Consider the following 17649-nt stretch of genomic DNA (forward strand, 5'->3'; position numbering starts at 1 on the left):
TGAAAAAATGATTGCACACATGCAAAGGACAAGAGCTTCGTGGATTCCAAATGACAGGTAGGTGTGTACAGAGCTACAAAAAATAGTTGGGGGGAGGGGGACGACGACGTAATCCTTCTTTCAACGAGCGACCGCGGCCAGCCACGAGCGACCACGCGGCATTGTTGTCGCTCGCGGCTGAGTTTGCTACATACTGTCATACATACTGTCGGGGAGTCTGTTGTTAGAAGTGATCCGCATATCATCTAAATATGGCCCGAAACGATAGGGTAATATTGCCCCGGTCACTTCACCCGATTGTGGAATGTTCTCTTCTTCGAAAAGAGCTTCCGTGTCAGAAGGGGCGTCGGAAAAATCTAAAAATCTCAGTTGTTTCTCTCCCATAGCAGTGTTTTCAATGGCGACTGTCGTAATGTGAGAACAGTAAATGACGTAGCAAGCAATATGGCTACCACTTGGATCTCAAGTGAGAGTTCCACAGCTTTGCTCATGAATGAGACGCTCTCCGCTCATATTTATTTTTTCGTATCGACATTGAAGTGGATAATATTACATGTAATTTTCATAACAATATCTATTTTACAATGTATATAGCGATGTCAGTGGCACTTTAGTAAATAATGAGTGTCATTTGCACCAAGACCTTGCATATTGCAGGTATTTGGATAGGTGAAGGATGACCAGAGTTAGTGGGGATGGATACTGGGCCACAGATTTCAAATCAAAAGACCACCCGGGCCCGCACACAGGCCACGTTTTCTCTAGTACAGCGGTTGGCAACCTTTGACACCGAAAGAGCCATTTGAACCCGGTTTCCACGGAAAAGAAAACACTGGGAGCCGCACATCTAAAATGAAAAAAAAAAACTTCTACTACCTTACCGCAGCATGTTTCTTATGAAATCCACGTGCTACAGAGAAAATTACATTTTATTCATTTAATGAACACATTTTGAACATTTTGAATTCTTGAAAAATAATAACAATGAATGTCTCTTTCAAATAAATTAAAAAGCTGAATTTAAATTGTCCATTTGGACTCATCACAGGCGATTGAGTACACTGCTGCTGAATTGATGTCTTTGATTTGCTGTTTTGTGATATTTTCTGCCATTTTTATGGTTCTGTCTTTGACAGTCTTCGCAGAGAGAGGCATCTCTCTGATTTTCTGCACAATTTCGTCTTTGTTTTTAAAGTCCGCAAATAAGTGTTCTGAAATCTTAAGGAATGATTCTTTCATATATTCTCCATCTGTGAACGGTTTCCCATGCCTGCCTATTTCCTGAGCGGCCACAAAGCTTGCATTTGTAATTGAATTTGCAGACTTCACCCACTTCTTGAATTGATTTTTCGTCCGGTCAGCCTTCTGCATCAGTTACGAAACAGCTTTTTTCCTCTCTTCTCCCTCTGGATATTTTTCAGCAAAGGCTCTGTGTGTATTGTTAAAATGTCTTGCGACATTTGACCGTTTATTGTTAGCCAGTTTTTCTCCACAAATTAGGCATACTGGTAGGCCACTCTCGCCCGAGGTAAACGCAAATGAATCTGCCCAGGCATCATTGAATGTTCTATTTTCTTGAGATATTTTTCTTTTCTTACATTTCTCCATTGGCTTTGCCGGGCTTGAAAGTCACTCAAAATAGACGGCGTTTCAGCGGGTATACCCGCTTCCGCAGTGTGACGTCTATTTTGAGCGACGAAAAAATAATATCAAATAATTTAATTAATATTTTAATATTTCAAGATCACAATAATCTTCAAATTTAGAAATAAAATAATATAAAAACTAACACAAATAAAACACACTTCAATTAAATACAAAAAAAAATTAGTAATTTATTTTCCCAAGCCAATCAGAGCCGCATTATAAGGATGAAAGAGCCGCATGAGGCTCCGGAGCCGCGGGTTGCCGACTGCTGCTCTAGTAGAACTTGACCAACCTCAAGAGAGCCACTGCAAAATGACTGAATTGTTGCTTCTTTCTCTGTTTACTGCAAAGACTTTGAAAACAAATAGATTCTATCATTGCGTGCATCGACTGGTGACCAGTTCAGGGTATACCCCACACTGAGAACTTTCACAACGTAACATGACACAACATGAACACGATAAGTTTCACTTTAACTTTCAGCAAAATTAAACAAAGCAATTCCTTCTGGTTCAGGTCACTTGCAGATCCATAATAAGGTACATGCCTCTTAACAACACTGCTTTTCTATAATACTGTAAAAGTATAGGGCCAAGTGGTGCCATTTTAATTCAAATCCTAGTGCCACATATTGACTTTCATACAAGTGTTTAAAGATGTTTAATCCTTTCAAAGAAGACACACATACCTTCAAAGGGCTTTGACAATGACTTGAACCGGAAAAATTGTTTCATTTTTGTTTCGCTGGAGGCTAAAGTCAAACTTATCTCTGACGTTTCATGTTCAATTCTGAAATGTAGCACATTGAAATGCAAATTTTATCACCTTAAAACATCAAATTGTTCCTGTTATACTGTGGCACTTAACTTTTTGTTTTCTGGTGTGGCAGCAATATGCTTCTGTAATAGGGTGGAAGCGGAAAAGGTAATGTGGGCAAAAAAAGTATTGTTTTTTCAAATTATTGAAATATGTGAGACAGGATATCCTGAATGATTTGAAATGAGCATAAGAAAGTTATTATCTTGAAATGCCAAGCATTTTTATGACAGCACTGTACGTCTACAAAATGAAAAAGTGGCTCGTATCCGAAAGTCAAGGTGCAATACATCCTGTTCTGGTCAGCATCCCAGAACCTCTTGACTATGAGGCAAACGATCTGATCAGATTTTCCGCCATGTAATGTATGTAGTTTACAGGTTTTTTTTTTTCATTTTTAAATAATGTGACTCAACACTCTCCATGCCATCTTAGTAGAGGATTACACTCTGAGAAGAAGCCAGTTGACCTTGGAACCTCAGGTTCCAGGGTGACTGTCAAAAACAGACCAACTCCCCTGCTGGGGGTGAGCTACAGATACCTGAACCCCTCCATTGTGTAAGTTTAATGAATTAGATGAAAGCATATCATGAATAATAAATCATTCTGGATAATTACACCCAACAGGCATCTCATTCCATCGGCACTGACAAAAGAGTGCTCATTCGCTGTTTTCACCAAATGAATTCCTGCTGTCTAATTTGAAAGTTGGCCACTGTGGCCCGGTAATGTCATATGAGGAGAGGTCACTTCATCTTGCAGTGTCCCAACAAATTCTGACTTGTACAAGCTTTTCCCCAGCACATTTTCACTAGAATGTCATAATGGGCATGCAGACTTTTTTACCCCAAGATCTACTTTTCAAGCAACCAGCCTCTTGCGAGCCAATGACAACGGGGGGCACGGGATGATGATGATGATGATGGTGATGCTCCCAAACAGTTTTATGGTTAATGTTATGTTGCCTCCTATATTTAATATACAGAATTCGCTTTTTGTGTTCTGTATTGTCTGTGCTTTCATCCTGGATCAGACTGTGGAATTTTAAAATTGCACACCATCTCATCCAGTACTTTCTACTTTGGCTTCAGACCAGACCTTTCCCACTCGGAGAAGAGAAAATCTCATCCAGTTTCACCACTTTTTCTTCGATTATTCACATACTCCGCCAGTCATTGAATATTAAACCAACAGCATTTCTTCTTTAACTTTCTCCATTAATATCGGAAGTAAACACAAGCAGCATGTCTAGCACGTTTTAGCTCTACGTTGCCCAGACTGAGTTGCTAACTAAAGCAGTGGTGGTGGATGCTGTCATTATAAAACCCATTGACAGACTGCGTAAGTACTGTCACATTTGTATTTTTGAGTGTTCAATGGGTTTAATTATAAACAAAAGTTGTGCTCGACAACACAGTCCAAGAAGGCAGGATCCAAAAAACAAAAAACAATGTCCGATAACTATGAGACAACTAAAGACAACGAAATATAACTGGACTATAAAGGTGCAGTGGCGGAGTAACCCTGGATGTGGTAAAGCATACTCATTGAACTGGGGAATGCCAGTGTCAAAACTCCAACTTAAATACATGGTCTTATCACAGTGCCTCATGTGAAACAGCTGTGACCGACGACAGGTGTCATAGATGAAGTCGCTCAGCGCGGTGGCCAGGCCACACCCTTCTTGGCCATGGTCCAACCTTCCACATGACAGATAGTGCTGCAGGCAACACACATGCAGACTGGTTGATTGTTGAACATAAAAAAATCCATCCATTCTCAATATTGTTTACTTCGTTCAGGGTTGTGGGGCTGGTCTTGGGTGAAAGTCGGACTCCACCTTGAACTAGTCGACAGGCAGCCACAGAGTTAACATAAAACATGCAATATCAATAGAAAATTTTTTGTTCGAGAATTGATGAAGTTGTGTTTTATTTTAATCCCAAGAATAACTGAGGCAGCAGACTATAGATAACACAAATGGGTTAAATCTTTCGCTGGCATGAAGTGCCAAAGCATGACTACAGTTGCTCTACCTTCAACGTCAGCTCTCAGGGATTATGGGGGATAATTTCGTTAGACAGTTCAAGTTCAAACATTATCCGTATTGTTGACGTTTCTTTTTTTCCTTGTTCTCTTGGGGCTAACCAATCAAGGGATGGTGTTGATGGCACTGAGAGTATACTATACTGCTTCTTCTATGATGCTGTCCTGCTCCTCCAGCCCCCAATTTACTAATACCCTCTGCTGTTGTCTCCGCTACTAACACAACACATGCACTCCTTCAGCTCTACAGTTTGACAAAGACATGTATTCTACTATGAAGTACACTTTTACTTCCCACTGTATATAATAAGCATTTTGGAATTTCTTGGAATCTAATGCAATCTAATCCATTCTAATCAATTTTTCTTTTGGAATGACCAACTCGTTTATGGGGGTTTAAGAGTAATTATGGAGGCCGTTTAAAATGGGTCTTACGATGCCACTTTTGTGGTGGCATCACAAACGTGCATAAAGACAAATAAGCCAAAACGCGGTTGTCGAGTTGCTCTTTTACATGCTCTCCAAAATAAACTCTGTGCTGTCAGATTTGCTCACACCCAAAAAATGTATCTTGATGATGAGAGTTTAACATCCAAAGCATGTGAAAATTTGCATTGAACGCCGAATCGTTTTCTCTTTTTGTTCCATGTGAATCAATCACGCAAACCGTGACCATCTCTGCATGATAGCCTCGGCACCAGCTGGTAAATCAAACTTCAGTTAATTTCCCCTCAAGGACATCACACCATCATTTTATTATCATGAAAAGGGGGCTTGAGAGTGAATGTATTTGCTGCACTGAGGATAGTATTTGCTACTCATTTAATTAAACAATCCATTTGAGCTACAGTATATACACTGATGGCGACACCGCTGGGCAATTAGTGGGCCGTGATGAAAAGACAACATGGGGCTAATTTGATACTGTGTGATTCCATCATAATGGGGCGACTTTCCTCCTGCTCATGTGTGTCATTGTCTTCTGTGTGTTGCTTTCCTGTCTGTAACTTTGCACTGTATTCCCAGGGGCAGTAATGCAATACAGTAGTCTTTTATTATGTCTGGATGACAGAGATGGATAATTCTCTCATATCGTACCTTATTGAATCTCACAATTTTCACCTTTCCGCATCAATCAAAGAACTGGTCTGACGCTTGTCAAGCCTCTATCTATAATATCAGACAGCACTGACATGGAACTATGCAGGAAAGATCCCCGCTCTCGCCATCAATTAATTCATTACCCCTTCTCTAAGACGTTGACATGGGAAAACATTTCTAATTTTTCCTCATCATAGAGCCCTAAATATAAGTATTGATAACAGTTCAATAAAAAGGTAATGGAATGGGCTTTAAAAACACGAATCCACATAAAAACATGAATGGAATTTAATATCTCTTTTTACTGTTTTTGTCATAATGGAACGTGCTATGCCAAAATGCTAAAGATGGAATCCGGTCCAACTAATACTAACAAATTATTTTCAAAATCATATAGACAGACAAATACACAAATACAGTGCTCCTCATACTTTACTTTTAATCGAGATACCTGTTTTAACTTTTTGCCATTCCAGTCACATTGGTAGTGCCCAAATACCCAGCCCCCCCCAAAAAAAAATTATATATATATATATATATATATGTGTGTGTGTTGTGTGTGTGTGCGTGTGTGTGCATGTGGCAGCACGGTAGCGCAGCTGGTAAAGCGTTGGCCTCACAGTTGTGAGGTCCTGGGTTCAATCCCAGACCTACCTGTGTTGAGTTTGCATGCTCTCCCCATGCCTGCGTGGGTTTCCTCTGGGCACTCCGGTATCCTCCCACATTCCAAAAACATGCAACATTAATTGGACACTGTAAATTGCCCCGAGGTGAGATTATGGGTGCGGCTGTTTGTCTTGATGTGCCCTGCGATTGGCTGGCAACCAGTTCAGGGTGTAACCCGCCTCATGCCCGTTGACAGCTGTTATAGGCTCGCAGATTTTCACGATTCACAGCAGGGGCTAGCCCCTATCTTCAATTAGATGTACGTTTCATTGTTTATTTGGCAAGCTGAAATCAAATTTCTACTGACTTACAGTGATGTGTTGGGGTATTGATTTACACTCAAGTCACCTAGCTTGGTTCCTTGCTTATCGGAGGCAAGAGAATGATTGAGATTTTTTATTCTGTTTAAGTCTGATGTCAGAAAAGCCGAGTGTCCTGCAATGAAAAATGTGCCACCATCCTAATACTTTGTGACTGCATAGTAGGCATCCACGTCACGAGTGTGAGTGGATTAGCAGCCCTAGAGCAAGACTGATGGTACCTGCTCAAGCCTCAGTTCACGTCGCTGAACACTGTCAGACCGCTGGTACACTCACTCCTGCACCCCCGGGGAATGTCAACCCTCTTAGACTTGTTACGCACCCACAGAAGAGGAAGGGTCATGTGGCCCTTTGGGGTTTGTGTACCTCAACGTACTGTACACAGGAAGGGGATTAATGGGTGGATGCTATAGCTAGATGGATGAATGAGTGAATGTGGCTATAAACAAAATGATGGCGATGGAAATAAATGCTTATATAATGAAACGTAAGAAAAATGGAAGGAAGAGTCCAGGGGTAGATGAATGAGGAGTGGCAGCTGATGGAAAATGGGAACAACAAACCAAAGCGAAAGGTGACATGAGAAAGTAAACATTTAGGGGGAGAAAAAGTAGGATGTGTACGATATCAATGATTTGGCCATGAACTTGTGCATTGTTGTTCTCCTCTGCTGGCCAAAGCATTGAAAGACTTACTGTAACATTTTAAATTCACAAGTTGTCTCTGAAATCTAAATATGAAATTGTGCATGAGTTTCTGTGCATCAACCCTTCTATCAGGGTCATCATTTCAGCATTATATATTGGGACTCATCATTTCCAAATTTACCTCAAGCCTTACAACTGGTGGTAAGGGGTGTGACAGCTAGGTTATATTGAATTACTTAGTTGACGTCCTAAACATCCTCTGCAGAATTGTCTCATCAATGGATGTAAAATAGATGTCGTTTACGATCCTATTAGGAAATTCACATGTATTATGCAGCAACAACCAAGTGTTGACGTACCCAATATTTATAGTAGAGGTGGGCTGAGGTCTGCGTGCAAATGCCGACTCCAAGTTTGTGATGAAGGCAAGCTGTTTGCCCCAAGAGCCAGGAAGTTGAAATCCCATTAAATTGTTTATGCCATGAATGCGGCGTGCACACTTTTGCCTCTCTTTTGCCTCTGTCCTACACTGCTCCTGAACCCAGCCTATACGTCTTCTGTCCTCTGATGTACCTTAACTCACTCACGTTATCCTACACTGTGACTTCTTTTCCCGTATCCAAGTTAGCACTGTCATTTAAGTGTAGACCTTCATCATTTTGTGGAAATAATTGAGGAAATATCCCTACTTAAACTGATCTTTTTCCATCCATCCATTTTCTTTGCCGCTTACCCTCACAAAGGTCGCGGGGAGTGCTGGAGCCCATCCCAGCTCTCAGCGGGCAGGAGGCGGGGTACACCCTGAACTGGTTGCCAGCCAATCGCTGGGCACAGAGAAACAAACAGCTGCACTCTTAATCACACCTAGGGGAAATTTAGAGTGCCCAATTAATGTTGTTTTTGGAATGTGGGAGGAAACCGGAGTGCCCAGAGGAAACCCACACAGGCACGGGGAGAACATGCAAAACTCCACACAGGCGGGTCCGGGATTCAACTTGGGACCTCAGAACTATGAGGCCAACGCTTTACAAGCTGATCACCGTGCCGCCCCTGATCTTTTTCATTTTTCTTTTTCATTTTTCAAACACTTGTGTTCATGTTCGTTCAATAACACAATGGTGCATGCTTTCACAAAAAATATCAACTATTCATTAATCCCAGTTATGGACCTATGAAAAAAGTAACATCTTGCGTACACTGGAGCTTTTTGAGTGATGAAAAAAGCATGGTGTTTAGCTTTGCTTTAATTAATTACTTGAGAATGTGTTGTAATATGTGCCCTTGTGGATCAGAAATTTCTTACTTATTCTGACCTCTTCTTTCACCTCCATGCGTCAGGCTTTGTCCATTTGGACATCAAATAATATGTTGTAATATTGGAAGCTGAGAGAGGGCTGTAAAAAAACTAAGTTCTGTTTTCAAACCTCTCAGTATACAGTACAACCGACTGATGGTGCTTATTCATATTATGTTGCATAAAGAGTGAAACTGGCTGATATGATAATAGACGGACAGAAGAAGCAATGCAATGTTTTCCTGCACGAATTCACATAAACAGTGGTGTGCGTCTGAGTGTGCACATGTTGGGACGATGTGAATCTGTTTCCCCGCTGATAGTGTTTGTAGGCAAGAAGGTGGTGGTGATGGTTCCCAAGGCGAAGAACTTGAAAGTCTTCAAAGAGAGGGCGGAACAAATCCCGACCCTAATGCACCACTCAGTACTCCAGATAAGGCCACAACCGCAGAGATGCCACTGATTGCATGATTGTATAGAAAATGTGCAGGTATGTTGTTCCATACTCATTTGTACGATAATTTATGTAAATATGACCGTAAAACTCTGAAATGGTGTGTGTGTGTGTTTGTTTATTTAAATAAGTGAACATCTCGAAAAAGCATGACCAACGGGGCTTCCAATGAGTTGTTAGCACTGAGAAACAAGATGGCAAACTAGAAAAAGGTTCAAGTTAGGTTCAAGTTAACCCTGAATTATATCTGCTGTGCACAACATATTTATTCTATGTATACCTTGGAAATTTAATATAACAGACACCACATTCTTTAATGATACCGAGTTATCACACCTGCAAAGCCATAACGCACAAAGGATGGTGTTTACTTTGTTTTGTTTTTGGCATAATTACCAAAAACTGGACGACCTGAACCACCAGCGATTACCTCAGTTCTTTAATTTCAGTTCCACTATTGCAAAGAGTATTTTATTTTTCAGTTGAGTTATATATTTTACAGGTCACATTAATGTTGGAAAATGTTTTGAAATAATATATCTTGGTTTCCCCCCCCCCCCAAAAAAAAAACAAAAAAACAGGCATTTGAACAGGTGTGTCTAGACTTTGAGACTGTTCTTCCTACCTTCCATCCTTCCTTCTGAGCTCCCTACCTCCCTCACTCCCTTCCTTAAACAAAGCACAGTAATTTATACTTATATGTTTTATGGCATACCGAATTTTAGCCCACCCTAAGGTCTATTACTGTATATACAGTACTGTACGGTACAACGCGTACAGCACTGTGCACTTACACATAATACCAGCAGGGGGCGTATTTATGAAGGGCAGTGACATCCCGGGAAGGAAAATAGTGACGGACCAATATGGCGGCGCACGATAACAGCGACTTTTATATTGAACGGTAAAACTAGTTACGATTGATTTTTATTAAATGTGGATGATAGCCACTATTATCCGCGTTAGGTCTTATACATTAGTTTACCACAGGGAACGCGCTTGTAGTAGTTTAGAAGGCCGTAACGCACTCTTGAGCAATGTGGGGTGAAATTGAACCTCCCGTTAAAGTACAACCAACGCCGTCTGATAAATGTGTTAAAGATGACCACCAGCACACCATCCCTGAGAGCCCGTTGATACTTCCCCATATTCCTCACTTTGACCATCCAAAACAACTCCAAGATACTCAGGTGAGCCAAAGGCACTCCAGCCACAGAGGTGGCAAAAATACTCTTTTAGTAATACACGGATACAAGTTCAAGTACTTATGTAAAATACGAAATTCAGTTGCCGTTTTGGCACAAGATTTTTAGGATTTTTGTTACGAAACAAACACACAAACCTTGACTGGATGTGCAAAAACCGTGTTCAGGTAGATTTGTTAACGTTGTGAGTTGACGAGCAAAACGTGCTAAATTGGCCATTATTTATTTTTTTAAAATACACCATTTATGTGGTCTTTGCATTTTTTTCAACCTTCTTCTTCTTTTGCTTTGGGCTTGTTCCATTAGGGGTCGCCACATCGTGTCATCTTTTTCCACCTAAGCCTATCACAGCATCCATCAACCTTTTCTTTGGTCTTCCTGTCGCTCTTTTGCCTGTCAGCTCCATCCTCAGCACCCTTCTACCAATATACTGACTCTCTCGCCTCTGGACCTGTCCAAACCATCGAAGTCTACTCTCTCGAACCTTGTCTCCAAAACATCCAACTTTGGCTGTCCCTCTAATGAGCTCATTTCTAATCCTATCCGACCTGCTCACTCTGAGTGAGAACCTCAGCATCTTCATTTCTGCCACCTCCAGTTTTGCTTCCTATTGTCTCTTCAGTGCCACTGTCTCTATTCCGTACATCATGGCCGGCCTCACCACGGTTTTATACACTTTGCCCTTCATCCTAGCAGAGACTCTTCTGCCACGTAGAACACCAGACACCTTCCGCCAGCTGTTCCACTCTGCTTGGACCTGTTTGTTCACTTCGTTACCACACTCACCATTGCTTTGTATTGTTGACTCCAAGTATTTGAAGTCATCCACCCTTGCTATCTCTTCTCCCTGGAGCTTCACTCTTCCCCCTCCGCCCCTCTCATTCATGCACATAGATTCTGTTTTACTTCGGCTAATCTTCATCCTCATTTTTTCTACCTAAGGAGTACAAAGAACATTTATTCATTTTCAAGTGTTGGAATAAACCTAAAATCTTAACAGAAAAATGAGTACATACACCTGCAAAATTTACTTAAGTGCATGTCCCACCACCGGCCTTGTAAAATGAGCACTCTGTTGTAATTTGCTGAGGTGTGCTATATTGACTTGATGTGACCTCAAGGTGTCCCAAGATGTCCCCGCTGATGTCCACTCTTTGTTGGAAGCTGTCGTTGCGAGTGGAAGCCAAGTGAAGAGTCAGCAGATAGGAGATGCGGAGCTGACAACAGAGGAGCGTAGAAAGGAGCTACTTCGTCAGTACAAGAGCAAACCACTGGTCTTCCTGGAGCGCTATCATGTATGTACAGTACTGTTCTCAGTCTACCCTTCAGTTCACATAATATAAGGATAGTTTCCCGACAAAGTTTTGAGACTAAGTAAATCTGCGTGTGTGCATGCTGCGCCAAGACTTTGTTTAAATGACCTGTTTCCATTTGCAGATTAGCTTACTTTTTACACACTTAGTTTCAACGTCACCTCATTTATGTCCTACATTGCCAGAGATGCCTGAAGCCTGTGCATCTGCCAGCTTTTGCCCATGTCAGCACTGACCCACGGGCTCAGCACTATAGTGAAGTGATCCTGAGGCAAGCAGCAGGAAACACACACAAGACGCAAGTCCGAAACCAGCGCTATGCTGCGCTCAGGGCCCTCCAAAGAGGTAGCGGCTCTTTTTTTCTAAAATTGTACAAACAGTGCATTCATCCTCTCTGGTAGTGGAATTGCAATTACAATTAAAGAGAGTTTTGGCAAGCTCTTCCTGAGATAACTTCAACAAGCCAAAACAACAATAAGATTTCGTTAGATTGTAATAATGTTTATTAAGTGATGTTTCATTTTGTTTTTTACTCTTTTATTAGAGGGTCAATATTTCAGTGAAGAACAGATGCGAACGAGGGAACCGCTGCTGTATGAACAATATATTGGACAGTACCTAACTGATGAGGAGGTAACAGTATAACTTATTTAATCACCTATATTTTTCTTTATTTTTGATACTTTTGTATTTTTCTCACTTGGATTTGGATGAAACAATACCCATCCATTTTCTTTGCCACTTATCCTCTTGAGGGATGCGGGGAGTGCTGGAGCCTATCCCAGTTGTCAAGGGGCAGGAGGCGGGGTACATCCTGAACTGGTTGCCAGCCAATCGCAGGGCACAACGAGACAAACAGCCGCACTCACACTAACACCTAGGGGCAATTTAGAGTGTCCAATTAATGTTGCATGTTTTGGGGATGTGGAAGGCAACCGTAATGCCCGGAGGAAACCCATGCAGGCACGGGGAAAACATGTAAACTCCACACATGCGGGTCCGAGATCGAAACAGGTACTTCAGAACTGTGAGGCCCTGAAACAATGATAGAAAAAAAAAGTAAAACTATGAGGGGAAAATCTTTTGAGAAATAAGTTTTCATGCTCTGAATTTTTTGTTATAAAATGTGTGCCCCAATTTTGGGAAAAAAAAAAAAAGTCAAACTTTCCACCCCCTAGCCCTCCACACACACACAGCACCACAAACAATTATATTTTCTTCATAACACACTTATCAGAGAATTATGCCAGCCTTTCTGATTTGTACAATTTTATGTAACAATCAAGGTGATGGAGCGCTCCCACGAGGCCATGTTGGGAGATGCACAGGAAGTACAGGAGACGTCAGTGGGAGCCCGAGGAGGCCTGACACACCTTCTCCTCAACTCCTACCAAGAGCGTCTCATCCAAAGTCGTCTGCAGGAGGAGCAGGATAGAGAGGACGGTGCACGTGAGGAGGAGGAGGATGAGGAGGATGAAGGCAAGAGCTGCAACAGCTTATGTTAGAAAACAAGACAAGAAATGGGACTCATGAAATTATATTTACTTTGTTGTCATTCTCCGTGTGTTCCCACATTCCCACTGATGAAGACGGAATCCACGAGAAGGCTTGGGAGCCAACCTCTGAGGAGAAAGCACTACTCCGGGAGGAGTTCATTAGTCAGATGCACCATCGGTTCCTTGATGGTAAAGACACGGACTTCAACTACAGGTCAGTATGTATGCAAAATGCGAGCATTATCTTCAAGCACAAAGTTCTTGGGCATCAGACTAACCACGTTTAGTGTGTTAAGAAAAATAATTTGCTACAAGTGCCTTGTGATCTGTGTTCAGTTTTGTGAAGTGGGATTAGTACTGTACTTTATAATAGTCGTTTTTCCAAAAACTACATTTAGATTTGAGTTCACTACCTGCATTATGTAAGTCAATGATTTAAGACTAACCATTCCACCTAATGTTCTAGATTGTGTTTGGATGAGGGATAATGTTCAAAGTAGTTTTTCTATCTTGGTTTGTGGGGAAAAGACACTGATGTGACTTTGATGGTTAATTTATTTTATAGAAATTAATTTTCTCGAGTTTTAATCTTTTCTGCTCCAAACACAAATCATAATGCTTGGGATTTTACAGGGTTAACATAGAGTAAAAACAGATGAGCTTTTTTTCCTTTTTCAAGTTTTTAGATGTGTTGGTGAAGGGTTGGCATGCAAGAATTCAGTGGTGAACTAGTTTCTTCATTGCATCTTAAAGCAAAAATGCATTTGCTGGCATTTTTTACTGCGTGGAATTTTCAAAACAATGAAATAACGGCATTGACAAAAGGTAGAATAACGGAAACTCTCCCATTCCCTTAAGAAATGTTTTCATTAATCGTGTGCTTTTCTGTATCCATGACAGTGAAGTGGATGAGAACCCCGACTATGACAACCTCGACATCGTCAACAGAGATGCAGAGGAAAAGTACTTTGATGAAGACGATGAGGAAGAAGAAGAAGAAGAAGAACAAGAAGAAATTATGGCAGAATAGTGACCACAGGGATGAAAAATCATAAAGTTAAGTGGTCTGTTTATGTTGAACACCAATGCATATACTTGTAATACGTAATAAATGTTGATTTTTGTATTTTTTATTAGCATTTTTCTCTCAGGAAACACAATCCCTGCTGGCAAAAGTAAACTGGCCAAAATGTTTTGCTGATTAATACAAGATACTTCATTAGGTAATGATATTCAATACAACGAGCTTTATGAAACAAATGATTCGATCCATAGACCGCAAACTTTATTTAACACTCTAAGGTACTGGTAGTTTTGCAATTTATATCATTAGGTTGGGCTGATTTGGCTTGAGAACAACAACAAAAAATGTTACAAAATGACTTGCAATTATGAAGAACAATATCGTAGGAATGTTTAGTAAACATGTCGAAGTTCATTTAATTAGACAGGATCATAGTTTCACTGATACATTGGTGGCGTCAAAATCATTTTTGTCACAGTGAACATCATAATTATAGTTTCTCTCAGATGCCCGTTATTACTGATAATATATACAGCACACAGTTGCCCAAACAGTTGGTTTGTTTTTTTGTTTTTTTTATAACTACTATATGTCAACACAATGTTGTTACATTGTTTGAATTTGTTGATATAAAAAAATGAGACCAAGAAAAATTTCAAAAATATTTTTCACCATCAATGTGATCTATAACTTGTACACATCAGTTGGGGAAAAAAAGTCTATTGCGAGAGAGCAAGAATATAAAGATAATTTAAATAATGTAGTTGCACAAGTGTGCACATCCTCATAACTAGGGATGGCCTGTGTTCAGAATTAATTAAATTAAAACTTGTGTTAAATAGAAGTCACCACACACCTGTTGTCATTTAAAGTGCTTTTAACCGGAAATACATTTCAGATGTTTGAGTTGTCTTTTCCTGAAAATTTTGCTTTCTAGCAGAGGGGTGACGGTTTTGCGCTGTCGCTGACAGCTCTTGTGTACGGTTCTTAATGCCATCCACCTTGTCTAAGGCCCCAGTTCCAGCGAAGGAAAAACACCCCCATTATGTTTCATGGTACTGTAACAAAATCTCCCAACCAAATGTAGGAAAATATGTTTGTGCGTGTGTTCAGCAAACATCACTTAAACTATACAATATCACGTAGATTAATGGATGGCTAATCTCTGTGGTCACATTCAAATCTTGTGGAGAGGTAGGGTGGAAAAATTTGTGAGCAGAAGGAAATATCATGGCTAACTAATTTCAGTATTTAACATGAGGCCTTCTTTCTTCATTTTCTATCAGCCAGCCTCTGTAGTAAGGCAATGACAGTGTCCTGTTTGGAGGAGAGCAGTTCCAGGGCTGTGGCAATCCTGCACAGGGTCTTCCCCATCCGCACCTCTCTCCTCTCACGCCGCCTTTCTCTAGCTTCCATCCGGCTACGGGCAACGCCATCAAGGTCAATCTGCTCCTCCCTACGCTTTAATATCTCCTGGTAGAAGGAGGAGCCGCGGTGTTCCTCATTTCCCTTGTGGCCTTCAAGTCCTGATATGGCTGAGGTGGAAACAGAGGATGAAAGAGGCGAGCATGCGGAGGGGAAATTGGAAGCGAGGTTTTGGTTATTGCTAGGGCGGAAGCATATAACATCTGTTGGGAAGGCTGCGGCTTTGCGGGAGGCGTTCAGGTCTGTGTTGATGGAGGGCACAAGAGAACGGGGTCCAGTTTGTGTAAAGCAAGGCGAGGAGATAAATGATTGCGTTGGATCAGTGGAGGCCAGGTGAAGGTTGGATGTAACAATGTCCCTGTTAAGCACTATCAGGGGTTTGAGGTCCGGACTTTCTGTTTGCCGAACGGCTGATATTGATGCAATGGCATCAGTGCTACTACAGCCTGCAGCCTGACCCTTGACCCCTGATTCTACTTGAACCGACGTGGGGAAGTTCCCATTAGGACGGAGGATGGTGGTAGGTGACGGGACTTGTAGTCTTGGTGCGACCTTTGCCGAGGCTTGCGCGATAATGGCTCCGCTGCCTTTACCGCGTTTGTGGCTGCTGTTGTAAGAGCCCACAGTGTGACAGAGTGTGGCATCCATCAGCTGCAACATAGACAAGCATTCAACATCGTCTAACTTGCATTTATTGGATGTTTTCACCACATGGGTCAACTGTGATTGGCTAGCAATCAGTACACTGTTCCAGGATGTACTGTGCCTTTTGTCTCAAAGTAAACTAGGATCGGTTCCAGCTCACCTTTGAAAACTATCCATCCATCTATCTTAGCCGCTTATCCTCACAAGGGTCGCGGGAGTGCTGGAGCCAATCCCAGCTGTCATTGGACAGGAGCTGAGGTACACCCTGAACTGGTTGCCAGCCAATCGCAGGGCACAGAGAGACAAACAACCACATTCACAATCACATCTAGGGGCAATTTAGAGTGTCCAATTAATGTTGCATGTTTTTGGGACGTGGGAGGAAACTGGAGTGCCCGGAGAAAACCCACGTAGGCACGGGGAGAACATGCAAACTCCACACAGGGATAGCCGGGATTGAACCCAGGTCTCAGAACTGTGAGGCCGACACTTTACAGCTACCTCACCGTGCTGTCCCTTTGAAAACTAATCAACCAGAACCCCTAAATACATTTTATTCCAAACTTAGCCAATATTTTGTAATTTTATGAGCTTTACCACACAACCAGTAAAACTTTCATTCAGATCATCATACTCACATCGAAGAACTCCCAGGATGTTTTGGCATGTCCCGTCACTCGACTGCGGTCTTTGACCCTTTTGTAGGTGACAATCAGGTTGTTCCACTTGCGGCGGATCCTTTCAACAGGAAGGAAGTGCCCCTTGGCGGCCAACTCCTCCTGGACACTCTGGAAGAGCTGTGAGCGCTCCCGGGTTTCATACAGGCCCCAGCGGCGGCCGACCGCATCAATCAGACACAAAACGGCCTTGGAGGAGAAATCAAAACCGAGGGGAGGAGCAGATGACATCAATGAGGCTGGGAAAAAAAAAAACAAAGCAGGCAAACTTTTTAAAAAGTTGAAATACAGTCCAAACCAAAGAGTAGTTTGCAATCCACACTTGTAGAATCCAACCAGAATTGCAAAAAGAAGTAAGGCGCCTGAAAATCCGTTTAAATGTCCATACATCTGAAACATGCTGCCTCTCTAGCAACTGGTCGTTGATGCAATTTGCCAAACAACTGACAGCACCAGTACTGTACATGCTTTTCATTGGACGACAGCGCCATCTGGCGGAGTTCTGCTCTCCTGTGCCTATTTTTTTTGCATTGGCGAATGCGTAATGAAAATAGTGATATAGAAATAATATAAGGTGACGTGAGCACTCACATAGTTGTGCATCAGTAGTTGCAGTGGTAGCTGCGTGGCGTGCCGATAGCCCCCCCATCTCCTCTGCAGTGTGATCCGTCAATCCTCTTCCTCCTCCTCCTCCTCCTCCGCATGCAGGATCGCTGCAGGGCGCAGGCGAGCTTTGGCTGCCCAAAAGCAACGCAGATTGCTTTTCATCTCCCTCCTCCCTTTTGACGAGCTGGGTTGCAGCGTCGCAGCTGCCTCGTTGTGTAGCGGTGGCCTCCATGACGGACATACACGTTCGCGTGCATAAATTTGGCA

At 41.9% G+C, this 17649-nt stretch overlaps 2 protein-coding genes across 2 annotated transcripts; one reads left to right on the forward strand and one right to left on the reverse strand.

Moving 5' to 3' along the window:
* The first annotated feature begins 9807 nt into the window (after positions 1-9807).
* ccdc97 (coiled-coil domain containing 97) lies at positions 9808-14136 on the forward strand. The gene is made up of 7 exons (XM_061845827.1): positions 9808-10181; positions 11318-11491; positions 11695-11854; positions 12054-12142; positions 12796-12988; positions 13099-13219; positions 13906-14136. Exons 1-7 carry the CDS (start codon positions 10029-10031, stop codon positions 14033-14035), a joined length of 1020 nt encoding a protein of 339 aa, XP_061701811.1. The 5' UTR covers positions 9808-10028; the 3' UTR covers positions 14036-14136.
* Positions 14137-14279: 143 nt separating this feature from the next.
* LOC133514275 (uncharacterized) lies at positions 14280-17623 on the reverse strand. Its single transcript, XM_061845826.1, has 3 exons — positions 17368-17623; positions 16738-17015; positions 14280-16105 (listed from the first exon to the last, which is right to left on the reverse strand). The coding sequence occupies exons 1-3, from the start codon at positions 17621-17623 to the stop codon at positions 15302-15304; spliced, it is 1338 nt and encodes a 445-aa protein (XP_061701810.1). The 3' UTR covers positions 14280-15301.
* Positions 17624-17649: the final 26 nt, after the last annotated feature.

This window comes from Syngnathoides biaculeatus, chromosome 16, assembly GCF_019802595.1.
Source record: "Syngnathoides biaculeatus isolate LvHL_M chromosome 16, ASM1980259v1, whole genome shotgun sequence".
In the NCBI taxonomy this organism is placed as follows: Eukaryota; Metazoa; Chordata; class Actinopteri; order Syngnathiformes; family Syngnathidae; genus Syngnathoides; species Syngnathoides biaculeatus.

Excerpts from the sequence above, each read along its gene's own strand:
- ccdc97 (XM_061845827.1), top strand. The coding sequence starts at position 10,029 with ATGTGGGGTGAAATTGAACCTCCCGTTAAAGTACAACCAACGCCGTCT. Across the intron at positions 10,182-11,317 it reads AACAACTCCAAGATACTCAG|GTGTCCCAAGATGTCCCCGC; the intron begins GTGAGCCAAAGG and ends TGTGACCTCAAG. Across the intron at positions 12,989-13,098 it reads GGAGGATGAGGAGGATGAAG|ACGGAATCCACGAGAAGGCT; the intron begins GCAAGAGCTGCA and ends CCACTGATGAAG.
- LOC133514275 (XM_061845826.1), bottom strand. The coding sequence starts at position 17,623 with ATGTCCGTCATGGAGGCCACCGCTACACAACGAGGCAGCTGCGACGCT. Across the intron at positions 17,016-17,367 it reads AACTACTGATGCACAACTAT|CCTCATTGATGTCATCTGCT; the intron begins GTGAGTGCTCAC and ends TTTTTTTCCCAG. Across the intron at positions 16,106-16,737 it reads CATCCTGGGAGTTCTTCGAT|CTGATGGATGCCACACTCTG; the intron begins GTGAGTATGATG and ends TCTATGTTGCAG.